Source organism: Lepisma saccharinum, chromosome 28 (assembly GCF_977018435.1).
Source record: "Lepisma saccharinum chromosome 28, izLepSacc3.1, whole genome shotgun sequence".
Taxonomy (NCBI): Eukaryota; Metazoa; Arthropoda; class Insecta; order Zygentoma; family Lepismatidae; genus Lepisma; species Lepisma saccharinum.
The window spans coordinates 19,416,130-19,431,756 of record NC_139256.1 but is presented as its reverse complement, the minus strand read 5'-3'; the positions used below and the strand labels follow the sequence as shown (position 1 = coordinate 19,431,756).

At 39.5% G+C, this 15,627-nt stretch overlaps 1 protein-coding gene across 1 annotated transcript in view; it reads right to left on the bottom strand.

The window, feature by feature from the left end:
* Appl (amyloid-beta-like protein) overlaps positions 1–15,342 on the bottom strand; it is a 289,430-nt gene extending 274,088 nt beyond the window's left edge. The window contains exon 1 of the mRNA XM_083114100.1: positions 15,179–15,342. Coding sequence (XP_082970226.1) covers positions 15,179–15,253 — 75 coding nt within the window. The 5' untranslated portion in view covers positions 15,254–15,342. The remainder of the gene's footprint in view (positions 1–15,178) is intronic.
* Between the last annotated feature and the right edge of the window lie 285 nt (positions 15,343–15,627).

Below are 15,627 nucleotides of genomic sequence, written 5' to 3'. Positions count from 1 at the left end.
CGATAGAGCGTTGGGTCTACCACACGTTGCCAAACGTACTGTAAAGCGCGAGAGTCTTCTCGGGCACCGATATTGCCAGCACCAGGAATCAGCGGGGTGTTAATGGTACAACTGCACACGTGGTCCTACATGAAGGAGTTTCACACGCAGACAGACAACTGGCAAACACAGAAGTTGCTTCGGGAGAGTGATGCGACCCCTTCAGCTTTTACTTCGAAACTGAGTTTGTTGACACCCATCGAGCCCCACACTCCCGAAGACGACTGGGGAACGAAGGGGGCCAGAAATAGCCGTCAAGGTCAACCGCCAGTTAGAGTTGCGTTCAGTATAGCATACGCAGGACTATTTTTCAGATGGAGCTAGAATTGTAAATGTGGATATCACACAGCTGCTTTCCAGGTGCAGGTAGGATAAACTATAAAATATTTTGCAATTGCAGTTTTTAACCTTTGTTCAGCCCCCCCCCCCCCCCTGCGTAAGTCGACAGGTCACTTTAGGTGATTGCTGTCTCTCAAGGTGAGACGGACAGGCCGATAAGTTTATGTTGCGATGAGCTACTAGACTAGAGTTTGTGGAGCAAAGTTCTCTCCGAACGCAGGGAGGAAAAGGACTGTATGGAGGGGAAAACGCGACCGCCGCTACCAGCCGGTTGCACTTCTTCGCTTCGTCCATTCCTGGAACAGACTGTACTTGGTAAGTCTTATCAGTTCACCAAAATTGGCATTTATAGCTCTGATCGTTTGCGAGAAACTGATAGGTGATGCACCACCAGAAAACGGGTACATTTTTTCCAGCCTTGCTTGTTGATGCCCCAAAAAGGTAGAACTATACCCCTGTGCGCTGCCATGAAAAGATAGTGGAGGTGTGGAGGCAGGGCCCCGCATATTCTCGCCACAGAAGAGGCAATATGATCAGCACCACTCTCCGGTCGCTTTACGCCCCCCGCTAGATGCTAGCCCCAGAGATGCTTTATGCAGTGAAATGTCCGCCCCGGGAATCGACCATGAGTCTAGGGTTGCAGTTACTCCGTGCTACATGTTGACCTAACAATATTTAATTTAAGATGAATAGTTTTACTCTAAAAGCATATGCTACTGCATTGCCACCACTTGTTGGTATTAATGTGGAATGGATGTTATTCAACTTGACGTCATCACGCAGTGCACTTTGGAAAGAAACAGCATCTAGTTAGACGCTTTCATACAGCGAGAAATTTGCGATATGTTATACGTACACATATGATATGATAATCATACCTTGAATCACTTCGGCAAAGACCATACATAGAATAAGTAGCGGCCGGCAGCAACTATGATGGGTAGTGCCAACCTGATCAAGAAATCTGAAAAAAAAAAATCCGAAATGCCCACCCCCGCCTTGAGTTTGCGCCACTGGCCAAGATGTTTATCCTCGTTTGGTAACGTGGAAAACAGTGTGTGTTCAAGTAATAAAGCACTAATCCGATTCATCTTTACTCACTAACCTATCTTTATACACTACAGGACGAGTCCCTAAAAACACAACAATTACAAGAGGAAGATAAAAACAAATCCTCTCACCTTCTCCTCCCCCATGCACACGTATTCCAACTGGATGTCGAATATATCATAGACATTTGTTGTAAAAAGAAATTGTCGAAATGCCAAAGGGAACTCGCATCACCACACTTTTTTTTTTTTTACTTTTATATTTTTAAACAAGTCTGGATGGCCCTCCAGGCGCATCTATCTGCTATCAAAATGTTTATTTAACTTTGGAAAAATAGTAAGTTCGTTCTCCAAAAGTAGGCAGAAAAGTAGATAGTACCTTTCTTACGAATTACTTCCCCAACGGGTCTTACAAATCCGTCGTATCTAGCAACTTATCTCTGAAGGTGGCAACTGTGTCAAACATTGCGAAAGTTCCATCGCCGTGCCACCCCTTGCCACTTTGTTCCCAGCTCATGGTGGAAAGGTTCCTCGCTGAGACTTCAACCCTCTGCATGTCTGTCAACTTGGTTAGGCCAGCTCTTGGGCGGCGCGGACCGCTGCCTCGCGAGGGTACGAAACAGCTGGCGATGCAGTGAGGAAGTTGGGGCGGACGTCACGTCAGCTTGACCGATTGCAAGATTCGAATCTCCTTGCCTGTAAACTATCAATGTATTAATTTAACAATAGTTGGGCGCGGTATGTGTTTCTTCTGAGGGTAGTGCCATGGCACTGCGGCTCTCCCCCTTGAACCGCCGCTGCGTAGAATGCTTACAAGAGATGTTTTCAACGCAGGATCTGATATATTTGCCCCAAACATGGCGTCGGAGCGTGATTTCGCGCAATGCGTTGTGGGGGAAGTTGTTCACTGAATATCATCCATTGGTGTTATTTGACACCATCTTTAGTGTCTTGACACATCACTAACACTCGGTTTGGAGTTGTATTATACATCTCTCGGTGGCAACACAATTGCAAATTTGTTTTAGAGTGTAGGTTTGATATTATAAATTCATCAATTTTAAATGGTGGTAGAATAATCTGACGAATACTTTGTGAAAGGCGTGATGCTTGTGCTTCTTCACACGAACATAAATTCGGATATAATGTTAACAATTCGGGAAAGAATTGTGGGCTCCAAATGAAACAATCAAGCATTGCACATAACACTAGAAATTAGGAGCAACACCGAGGAAGCAAATTTACGATAATTACGTACGAAGTTACAAAGTCCTATTCACACAAAATAGGAGGGAGGAAATGCATGAATCACCAGAAACACAACGCTGAAAATATAGAGCGAGCTCATAAAATATACCGTGCGTGAGACACGCTTAGCACAATGGGTTCGCTTCAATCGATTTGCACGCATGGGCTAGTACTCTCGGGCTAATGCCCACGGCGTATGCAGCATGGGTTTCGTTTCATACACAGCTTTTCGTGCAGACTCCCAAACGACCAACACTGGCTGCTGCAATGAGTTGCAGCTGCGTGCCTCCGCTCAAGGCTCGGTCCACCCTATCCTCTCAGTCATTCGTGTTATTGATATAAGCAACATAAATAATTTGGCTCAGTCGGCAAAAAAAATTAATCTAGCCGCCGGCAGTGATGGTGGAGTTTTCATCACGATTTGAAGAACAAGGAAAATTCAAGCAGTTCGGTACACAGTTCCCATTCAAAAGATAATCCCTGACGTTTCCAGACCTTTCTGTGGCCAATTTTGGAGCTACATATTGCCTCTGTATTTATTCTTATCGTCATCTTCTAGTTGCTACAGTTTCAATTAAGGTCGAGCCGATACCAGTTGAATCGGTTGGAATTCACTTACCGATACTTTTCCGTCATATTGCTCTTTCAAGGAGTCGGCAAAAATTCCCGCGACACTTTTCGTGTAATCTATTTATCCTGGAATTTATGCAAAATTCAAACTTTTCTTTTATTTTGCACAAAAAACTACTTTGTGATTACATAACATCTATAATATTCTGGTGTAATTCTTGAATATTCTAAAGCTAATTTCTTGGTAAATTGATGCGGAGAGGAATATTTGCACACCAATATTGATCAATATTTTGAACAAATTTTCAAATATCGCTCTCGGTCAGACTATCGGCATCGGCTCAGCCCTAGTTTCAATATAAAACGGTCTTTCAGTAAATAAATAAACGATTAAAAAAATGTAAACGTATTAACAACTATGCCAATCTCAACATTCTGGTTAACTTCAAGACGCTTTACAAGTCCTGTACTGCGCCTAATGGGTATACAAGGAGACCATCGATCGCCAAGACAGTCAACGGCCGCATTCCCATCTGTCTCCCGCAGCATCTCCTCAGGAGCATTGGTGAGAAAATCCAAGGGACCCGTTAAAAACAGGCGACTTCCCACTTTTCCGAGCGCCGCCACGTTAGGCGCTCCGAATGTAGATGAGATGGAGATTAAAAAGAGGTCCTAACTCAATTTCCACCGACAGAACAGTCGAGCTCTGCGGGAACCAGAACAAATTTTGTGCAACACAAGGCTTATTTAATTTCCTCCCTCCGTCTTCTCGCGATGGATATGCAGACGCGCGTAATTTCATCCCTTCCTTCGGCGGCTCCCCTATCCCTATCAGCGAATGCACTCAGTATGCGCGTCATGAGACTCCTCTAAAGAGTGCTATTCCAGACAGATGCCAGCTCTTGATGCAAAAATACGAATAATAAGCATTCGTGAATTTCCTTCACACATTAGTTCCAAAACGCAAGTGTCTACATTCCCATGGAGATGAAAATGCTAATTTCAATATGATTACACTAACTAGAATAATACGGCTTATTACTACAAGATGAGACTTAAGAGGCAGTGTCGATTAGAGGTTAGCGTTCATAAAAAGCCGGTCTCCATGATCCTAGGTTCGAATCTAAGCAAAGCATGGACGTTCCTCTTTGCTTGCTCCACCATCACTTTCATCAATTCGCCACTTATCTTCGTCGTCGTTATTGAGTGTAGCGTGCTGTGCGAGCAAGGGGTCTTATGTTTCAATTCTTCTCAAGTTGTGTGTTTGTTGGTTCATCTTTCCCCTGATTCACAATTCATCGTCATCGATGCGATTAAGCTAGTGGAAGCAGAAAAGAGACAAAATACACATACAGAAATGTTGTACGAAATATTGATGTCCTGAGAAACCACGTAATGCACGCCTGATCTACCCGACGATTGATGTCCACTTTATGCACAGATGGCTAATCGGGACCGGACCTACATTTGAAAGTGAGATCCGAACCACTGTCCAATACGCCTCCACCGGATGGTTAACGGACAAATTTACTATAGAGCGATCTCGAATTTACGTGTGGTCTGCAGAGCGAGAAGCGGTACTGTAGCTTTGTGGGAAATAATTGTCATCTGATTAGCTAGTAACGGTCCAGTGTAGAATGTAGGCGGAAAAAAGATGGGACCCGTTAAAACCGGTGTCCATTCAGGCGCAGAACTGTCATTTTGACAGAATCCTGTTTCCCTGCTGCTGCTTTAGGGAGGGGGATTTTTAAAGTTGCCGCTTCTTGCCCAAGCAATGGGCCTAATTGGTTATTTGACCGCGAGTTCCTTCGAAGGTAAACGCGGCAAAAAATACTTTTTACCCCTCCAAACAAGCACCTAATCTCCCTTGTTTGCCTCCACGGTGAAAGCAAGCTAGTTGCTCAAGCTATGGGTGTGCTCCTCACCTGTTCACACAGAACAGCATAGTGCTTGCTTTCCAAGTATTTCAGTGGCAGATTTAGTGTGAATCAGCCAAGAGAAACCACGTACGAACAGAGTATATTAACAGTCGGGCATTCTTCGTGCAACTCCACTACTAATAGGTGCAATCGCAAGAATGAATCCAAGGTGACGGTCAAGGGAAAGTGCTCGTTATAGCCAACGTTTATGGGTTGCTAAGATTGCAGTACATGGGCGGATATCATAAACAGGTTATACAGTATTTTCTTTTTCACAGTCGCATACCGATGGGTGCACGTTTGGATTTCCTCTTAGCTTAGAATGTTACATGGAGGGAGGGGGGGGGGTCAACGATTGGCTAACTAGATGTATTTTCTGCGGCAACAAGTCAAGTAACAGGAATGAATGGCACTTCTCGTTCAACTAATATCATAATTTACTGCTTTGTCCACAACTAGCCGGTCCAGTGGGCGAGCACGTGGTCGTCTTTCGATCTCGCCACCGAAGTTTCACGGTTCGATTACCGGCTTGGTCGCGATTAGCCAATAGAAGCAGAAAAGCGATGCTGAATAACAAAAATACAATACAAAAAAAAGAAAAAAGCCTATGGCATCAAGAGGGTACAGAACATTTGCAATGACACGTGATAATGATTTAACTTGGCTGGCTACTCAGAACATTTACTACAGAAATTAGTTGGCCAACTAGTTGGAAAGCTGCGGTGGGCAATATATCAAGTTTTGTACCTCTTGTATAGTCTCATTCCATTTTACTTACAGGAAAGAGTTGTGATAGATATAAAGAACAAGTCACATGGTTTTTGTTCAAGCTGCTCCATCTGTATTGGGCGAATTCACATGCATTAAAAATAGCGAAATATGCAATAAAAAAGCCAAAACATGCATTTAATACTACAAAAAAAATGTTACAACCCAGCGGGCACGTTAAAAAACGAAACCAATTGTGTAGCCCTGGTTAATGTAGAGATGTAGTGAAATACAAGAAAATACATGTGAAATCTAATAAAAGCATATAGAATTTCAACCCATATAGAACACAGTCACATGCACTTTAATATCCTACTCATTCCTTAGTGGTCTAAGTACCTGGAATCGTGCCTTAAAAACACACAATAAAATCTAAGCTTCAAACAATTAGGAAACTGCTCACACTCAAATTCATGATAAAAAAGTGTAAAACTACTCCTCCCACTTCAACCTGGTTATTACAAGCACGACTTCTCCCTATCACAACCTCTAGAAACACCAAAGGCTTGTTGCCAGGCTAATAATCGGGCCAAGAGTCTTCACCTTTAATAATATTTCTTCCATCCTTTAATTGGGACATCAAGAGTACTACCGGTTTATTTAATGAGCTCCTATCCATCTTTAACTTTATCTCCCTACACTGTGTAGACTACAGCAAAAACTTCATACTTCGTTCTAAATATGGTAAAAATTTTGACACAAGTAATATTAAAAATGGAAGAATGGAATGTAACCAATAGACTACAGCTACAAACTTCATACATAAACGCTTGACGTTTTGTCATGGCTCAACAATTAGCATGATGGCAACTATGATGGAAGGGTTACAAATATGATAAAAGTTATTTAAAAAATGCATATGTATAATAACTAATAATTGATCTAATAAACATAACAAAGCTCTCAGACATGTTCTGTAAATTGTGAAAATAAATGTCAACATGGGACAAAAAAATTAATAAAAGCTTGTACTGCAATTACAATTGCCAGCTTCACAGGGAAAACTACATTTTCATAGTTTTCACCATCTGACATTTTCAAGCCTTTTCTTTCAAGGTTTCGCTATTCAATGAGTAATAATGCACCCACATCTTTTACAAACTCATCTTGTACTGGTAAGCGAAAATTAATGAAACATTAAAAATTTCTGACTATTCAGGAGAAGTTTCTGAAATGCACTCACTCCAGTAATTCAACTCACTTTGACTCTCAATTCACGACCCATAAACTCGCAGTATCAGTGTAGAACCTTTGGGTTGCTAGAAAAAAAAAACTCTGATCAACTCGTGACTAAAGAAATACATTGAAATGTCTAAGTCTCCAAGTTGTTGTGTAGGACCTTCACGTTACACATTATAAACCAAGTAAATTCATGATCAACAAACTCCACCCGAAAATATACTCCAGATTGCAGCAAACGATGGTCCAGTCACATAAGTGAATGCAAGCTTACACAAACGCCCGCTGTGAAAATCCACACATCATTTTATGCAATACTCGAAGTGCTAAAAATTACATACTTTCACAGCTACATTATTGTTATTTTGTTATGCGAGGAACTGCAAATACATCCTGATTTAGTTGAAGAACATTAATGCATAATCATAATAAGCTCACCTGACAAGAAATTAGTCACTGTCTGGATCAGTGCTGTGTGACTATAGCAGTAACGTTGAGTGCGAAAGACGTTGTCCAGTACGGGACTAGTGTGTCAAGATGGGCAAAGCCAGGGATGTGTCGGAGTGGCAAAAAGGGGCTATCGTGTTTGGGCGTGCCCATGGTCACACAGTAAGTGAAGTTGCCGGATTTGTTGGGGTAACGATGCGAACTGACCAACGTGTGTACAATGAATGGGTGTACCACTGGTGGCAATGAAACACGGCGTGAGAACTGTGGTTGAAGAAGATCCTAACCCAGAGGGACCGGAGATGAGTGTCACGTCTTATGAATGACAATCGGTTTCAAAACAGACAGGAATTGTTGCAGTCAGTGAATGAAGGTCTATCCCAACTAATTTCCGAGCAAACATTGCGACGAGAACTTCATGCCATGGACAGATGGTGTTGGGTACCTCGAAAGAGGCCTTTGCTCACAGTGACACAAAGTTGAACATCTGACATGGGCAAGACAACACCGAATTGGGACAGTGGCAGACTAGAGGGGCGTAATGTGGTCTGATGAATCGCAATTTTGCCTCTTTTCAAATGATGCAAGGCGTTGAGTAGACCAACGGTCAAATGAGGCATTTCATCTGCAGTGTGTGGAGGGTGTAGTTCAGGCAGGGGGTGGTTCTGTGATGTTTTGGAGGTGTTTTTCTTACTATGCACTGGCCCACTCATTCAGGTGACCGTGAACATGAAGCAGTATGAACATTCGAACATTCTCTGTGATCATGCTGTGGACACCCCCCTTTACCAAGATGACAACTACCATGTTCACAGGGCAGCATGAGTATGTGAGTGATTTGATGAACACTCAGGCACCCTACCTCACCTCGCCTGCTAAATCACCTGATATTAACCCCATAGAACATTTGTGGGAATATTTGGAAAAGCGAGTGAAACGCCGAAATCAGCATCCCGGCAATTTGGGGGCCGTACGTGATCTCTTGATCAGCGAGTGGTGTCAACTGGATGTGGAATAACTGCAGAACCTTGTGGACTCCTTACCTCGCCGAATCAAGAGATGTTACTCGGTATTACAGTGATGTCTCCAGGGGGTGACTAATTTTTTGTCTGGTGAGCTTAGATCTACAAATTGCATTCTCATGAGATCTTCTGTGAAAATTGCCACTATTTTCCTATGCAAAAGCCAATTACAAGTTTTCACAACATAAGAAAATTATTTTCTTATGCAAACGTAAGAAAACAGTTCTTCGTTGTGGCGTTTCAGGAGAACACACGCTACCTTCATCAGACATTTATTTTTATTTTGAATAAAATAAAGAATTCAAAATTAGAAACACTCTACCAGATGTGGAAACCACAGGAATATATAATATAAGTTGTTCATGTTCAAACGATTATATAGGACAAACAGCAAGGAAAATGCCATTAAAATGGCATGAACACGATTTGGACATTATAAGTCTAAACCCAAGAACAGGTTTGTCAGCTCACATCATCGAAGAGAAGCGTTTGATTAAAAAGATAAGGGTTTTGAAAAGATTTACGGGAAACACAGAGTTGAATGTCCGGGAAGCTTCGTTCATTGCATAAGAACACTGGAATAAATTAAATAATGAAAATGGTAACATAGATCCAGTATGGAGTTTTCTTTTTCACAAATGGAATAAGCTACCATCTTTAAAATTCATCAAGAAACTTTGTGAAAACAACGATGACTTTGATGATGATATTTGGGATTGATAATTTTAAATAAAAATAATGTGATCAAATTTTTTTAACTGAAATAAAAATAAAACAGACTGCTTCTTTTTACAGTTAGGTTGCTATATTACAACAATGTAACATTAACAACATCCATTATATAACGGATTCTTTTTGTTTAAAAAAATTGCTAACTATTGTTATAACTGTATCTTTAGTCAAAATAAAAATAAATGTCTGATGAAGGGAGCGTGTGTTCTCCTGAAACGTCACAACGAAAAACTATTTTCTTATGCTTGTAATAACCGTAAACTACAATAAAATAATTCTACAATGGAAGCAATGCATACATACAAGAAAAACTATAAGAAAATTAACTGCTGTGAAAATTATTACACATTTGCACCAACTGTATATTATATGTGCAACTCTTTCATACAGCATTTCATGTTTCATTTTCCTTACTCAAAAATTATGTATTGCTGATGCCATAGTGATTGTTGTCTTTTATAGCATTGTACATTTTGCTGTTGCGGTACATGACTACAATGGGGCAATGATAATTTCTTAATGCTCTGCACATTATGAAGCAGTTCGCTGATGCCAAAGCATGCAAGCAAAAGTTTCAGTATTTTCTTTTGCAAATAATTACCATGTGCAGAATTTATTATTTCTGGAATCTTGATTGCTCGATATGTATCAAATCCACATTCACTGGTTGTTTTGATGTAAAAATGCATAATTTTTTAATAACATTAGTCTCACAATGTGTATTTACAGAGTTTTAGTCTATTTTCTTAACCTGGACAGGGACTTAATATTATATTATACGCATTCTTTTGTATTATATACGTAATTGCAATACCATCCTCATTGAGCAAAATATACCATGGCTGGGATAATGGCATGATTTGCACCTCAGCCAAAAATATTTTAATTACGGCACTGTGCTGGGGTTGTATTTGTTGCCTGCAATGGCTTGCAGTCAACATCTTTAAAAATAATAATAAACCTACCCACGATTTTCAACAAATTATCCATTGTCAAAGATGAAAAAGAACACCCATTCTTTTCACATTGGTGGTGGCTTATTGGCTTATGTGCCTTACCTGGTTGCTACACTAATATAAGAATATGGGACAATGCCCTGTGATGGACTGGTTATAAAATAATGAACTCTTTTTTTTTCTCCTGCGCATACTTGATGCTCTCAAGCTTGCAGCAAAATTCTAACTTATCAATCTAATAATCTAATGTAAACTGACCGAAACAACAGCGTAGAGTAAAAAGTCATTTACCATCACACAATGCGAAATATGCTGGAATTTCAGAATTATGTGCATCCTTAAATTTGTAAACCTCTCAGGGGTGGGCAGATTCAAGTGCGCTCTTTTGAAATATGAAGTGATGTACCAAAAAAATTCTAGTCAACTATTTAGCATGGATAGTAGGTTTGTTTAAAACACACACACATAAAGTTATGCTATTGTGAGAAGGGAAATTTTGGTATGCTCTTCCCAATAAATGCAATTAGAAGTAAAAAAGTAAAATTTTTCTCAAAAATTCCTATTTGAAGAGCTCCTGTGGCTCCCACACTAAAAAAAACTCCATGGTACAACAGCCCTTGAAGGGCCAGGGCGTATCAGAGTGGCTTTTCATTGGGTGACACGTGGTCAGTGCATCGAATCCCATTGCCGCTGTTTTCTGGTTTTCGTGACCAGAGTGGCTCCCACAATAAACTGAAATAAACATGTAAAGTTGTGTTGAACTTCATTTGGTAGTTCATTAATAATTTTTAAAAAGCAGGGTTATGCTGATCATTCTACTTACTCACTGTGCAGGTTCAGTGTTAGGTTCAGAGTGAGCAAAAGTTGAAAAAAAATTGGAATTGAATCTTCCATATCCTGCAAGCATCTTGAAAAAAAAAAAAGAAACATTCTCTCCAAGGGTGGTTTTTCATGGTACATAAATTCGTGCACCTAAGTTATACATCATGTTACTGGAACTGATAGTCTACTTGGGAATAGTTGGCACCACTATTTTTTGCTTGAGCATAATTAATTTGAATTAACTTTTTGTGATAAACCATGGGACAATTTCCTCAACTAAACTTTGCACAAGTGTACTTCTTCAAAGGTTACCTAAAAATAACCCATGGTGCAACAGCCAATGAGGACCACGGCCTCACTCTCACCTGCTGAGGTGTTACGGGGTGACGTGTGGTCAGCACGACAAACCACCAGTCGTTGTTGGAATTTTCCATGACTGGAATATGCTATTTATTTGTAGCTCCCAAATAATTTCCTCACGGTGGTGAGTGGACACAGGTCCCATACTCATCCTGAAATCTCAGGAGCAAAGTTGTTACGCTTCCCTCTCGAGACTCGAAGCTGCGCGAGTTTCATAGCCGGAGACCAAAGCATGACGCCTTAGAGACCACATGGCCACTACACAGGACAAAACCTAACCATGCTGAACTAATTTTAAATCGAGAAATTGTTAACACGGCACCATAGCTCTGCGAGTGCCTGTTGAGAGTAGCCAACTTTAGGACAGTCCCTTTACCAGATAAAAACCATTATTTAAATTGACATGAATTAATTCACTTTCTTTTTGTTAATAATAGGAGAGTATGGGGTTGAATGATTACACTCATGTGATTTGATTGTGTAATCATCCTCAAGAAGTGTTTTGGGATGCTTTACCAATGAACTCTTGGTGGGACACAATTTAAGTGATTTTTAATCTACAATATATGGTGGAATTAATTTTAGTAAATTTGTGTACAATAATTAAAAATAATAATAATTGAAAAACTGGCATAGATTAAGAATTATCGCACATATTAATGCAATGGATCTCAACAGTTAGGTTCATAGCAAGTACTTAATTTGAGATTGGCTTGATTATTTAAAGCTGTATTGAAAAGGAAAAAAAGCAAACAAAAGTGTTCTTACATTAAACATATGAATTCCTGGACCTCAAAAACCTACAATTTATTACCAAACAATTTACTTTCTTCAAATATTAAACAAAACTAACTTTACTATAGACATTTGCGATCATTATGAAAATGTTAACTGAAAGTGTCTATTCACTAGAATTGGAATGTGAAAACAATTTATCATGTTAATTCACTACCCGGAGATAACAAATAAAAAGAGAAAGCTTCTGGAGCTCAAAACTAGGAATGATGGAAACTGAACTAATATATGGAATAACATCAAGTAGGCTAATTCTGTTACAAAGAAATCTGTAGAAAAACTTCAACTTCATATTCGAAATCAAGCTAAAAAAACATGGACATGACAAAAGTATTTATTTGAAAAAAATCATGTAGTGTAAGTGAAATTAGTATAAATCAGAAGTGGTTGATTTTGAAATTTTTTACATGTGGGGAAGCTCATTGAGAAATACAGAGCTCCCAATCATTTTAGGAAAACAAATTCCCTGATTCTTACACACAATTTTCAAATAAATTTACAGGTCATTCTGTGGTGCTTTAACAGCAAATAACCAACTTGTAAATGTTAAATTGCACTTGCTACTCACGAGAATAAAGTTCATTCAACATTGTTCAAAATATATTGATAAAAAAAATTACCATATAAAAAATATGTATGGAATGTATACCAAAAAAATATGTATGGAATGTATACCATCAAGTGGCTGGTTGGCGACTTTCTTAGATTTCTGGAATTATTTTCAAAATTCCCTGATTGATTTCTCTGACTTTTTCATATCTGGAGAGAATAGCAATTCAAGAAGTCTATGGTAGAAGATAAGCCTGGTTCTACATTAACGCTGAGCATAAACAGGTACAATCGCAATTAAAAACACAGTCAGAAGAGTCATCGTTATAGATGATTACCATAGCCATGATTCCACTTTGCACAATCCTGTTAGCTCAAAATCTGGCAGTTCTAGGGTCTATTATATTATATAGCATATGTAATGCATGCAAAATAAAAATTAGCTTATACATGTGATCTGTACAGACAATTATAGGCTTTTATTGTTGCTGGTGTGGTTTTTTATCTTATAAATGCCACTTAGTAGCTGTGTCTAGTTCACTGCCTTTATGACTTTTTTTGCCCCAAAGCATCTAGTTGGTTACATGGTGTAACACTAAGTCGTCGATTTCGTTGAAATGGAGTCAAGAAGTGTATTTGGTGTCTGCACCATTTGCACTACCTTCCGGACAGGTGTATGGTCACGTGGTGAGTACTAACGGTAACACTTTACTATACCGGAGACGGATTTCTTCAAATTTACAGGAGAAAGTACTTACGCAAATCATTTTCTGTAGCGTTGTTGATGTTCGGGAATGTAGTTTTGATCCATTTCAATGCGAATGCATGTGGTTTTCTACGAAAATCTATTTCCGACGTGCTATTGCTGCTGCCACCATTTGCTTTCTGCACGAGAGCACAATACGCTCTCGTATTGTCCGTATATGCTAAACTGAACGAAAGGAGTGCTAATCTAACCTAACCTAGTAGGCATACCTCGTCCCCGTGATGGTTCGTGGCGCTATCGTGAATTTTTGGGCTGACGTCAATGGTTTTTGTGGCTACCCGTGGATGCTTTGTTGGAAATAAGGAACAACAGTAAGTACTCGTTGATGTAAGAAATAGACATTATTTTCCTTAGAAATTCATTATTTCACCTAAAGAAATGTTTCGCAATGCAGAATAGTACGTTAGCAATGTAAAAGGTTGCAAAATAAATCATTGATAGGTTTCTCCGGTATAGTAAAGTAGTACCAATACCGTACTAACTAATCAAATGACCGTTTAAAGCAGCAGACAGGCATTTGTTGAATCTTCTGAACTAGAACACCACTTTCCGTCTAGTTAGTTGAACGTCATTTCCTTGCACCACCCTGACACTGGATACACCTGCACTGCACCGAGTGTCAAAAAGTGCAGTGAACTAGATGGGGATAGTATGTCCTCACAAAAGTATCCTAACAAAATGAACATGTGAGTGCCTATGTCGACCTACAACTACAAGGTTTGAATAGTTAACGTACTTACTTTTTACACAAGACAAAGTTAAGTGCAAAGTGAACTTCCATATGCTGCAGTTTATGATGGGAAGATCCAAATCATGGACCACAGTTTGGGTGAATGTGTACTCTGAATGTACTTGATTTAGTTCTATTAAAGCATGACAATCAAAGGTAAAGACCAAGACTTTCAAGAGTAAAACCCTGCTTGTGTAATAGAAAACATGAATATTCACTAAAAATGTTCAAATTTCAAAGACTGGAAAAAGGGAATGTTTTTTTGCATTTTCACATTTTTTTAAACAACTTTCGTGGACAGGGATTGTAGCTATCAGTGGTGTGATGGAATGTAAATATTTAGGCAATTTAACATCTACACGACACCTCTGTATGTCGTTCAATTATGTCTAAAGAAATGAGCATACCACATAACATACACACTTACGCAGCAGCCGTTGCTGGGAATTTCAACTTGCGTACCCAACCATCTTGTATGAGAAATTGATGCTACATTCCAGCATCTCTTTTGCTTCAGATTACTGTCTCTATAATACTGTATCAAATAAACGTGATACAAAATCTATACATCAATATTAAAGTACGGTATGAACGCATGTCTCATACTAAACCAATGCATTTCATCGGATTGAGGCACCGCCTTGTACACAGATGTTAGTTAAATCAATTAGCATCACACACATTACCACACAAACGAAAACAAACTTTACAATGCCCATGAAATGCTGCTGCTTTTTTTCACTGCATTACCGCAGTCAAAATGTGTAGAACGTCTGCAATAAAAATCAATGAAATGGCCTTGATTATTGAGTGTGAGCCCGCAATAGAGAACCAATTGATTCTTCTCGTGTAAATGTGTTTTGACAATATAGAGAAAAGCTTCCTTACCTCCACATAACTGTATACTCCTTTAGATATTAAAAGTATATAAAACAGAGACCAAAAGTTGGAGAGTTCCAACATTTCGAACGAATACTGTGAGAGCTACACGCACGTACGCACTACCACTTGTATTTTCACTGCACTATTACAAAGACTGAAGATGGCGATTCTTTGCACAGCTCCAACCGCGATGCAACAAGACATCTCATTGGCCAGTCTTGACACCTGCGCTCAGCACTGCTAGCTCATCGGGAAGACTCCTGCTGGGGAAAGGCGGTGAATAGCCGTAAAGATTTGGTTTTCGTCTTGCAAATAAGTATATTGATTATCAGCGACATCGCCACTAATTAACTAAACCATCTCTAGTGGTGTCCCATGACGAAGATAATGTGAGAATTTGTTGTCACCTTCTTAGTGTGCAAATGCAAAGTATATATCGTACCAAAATCTTCCAT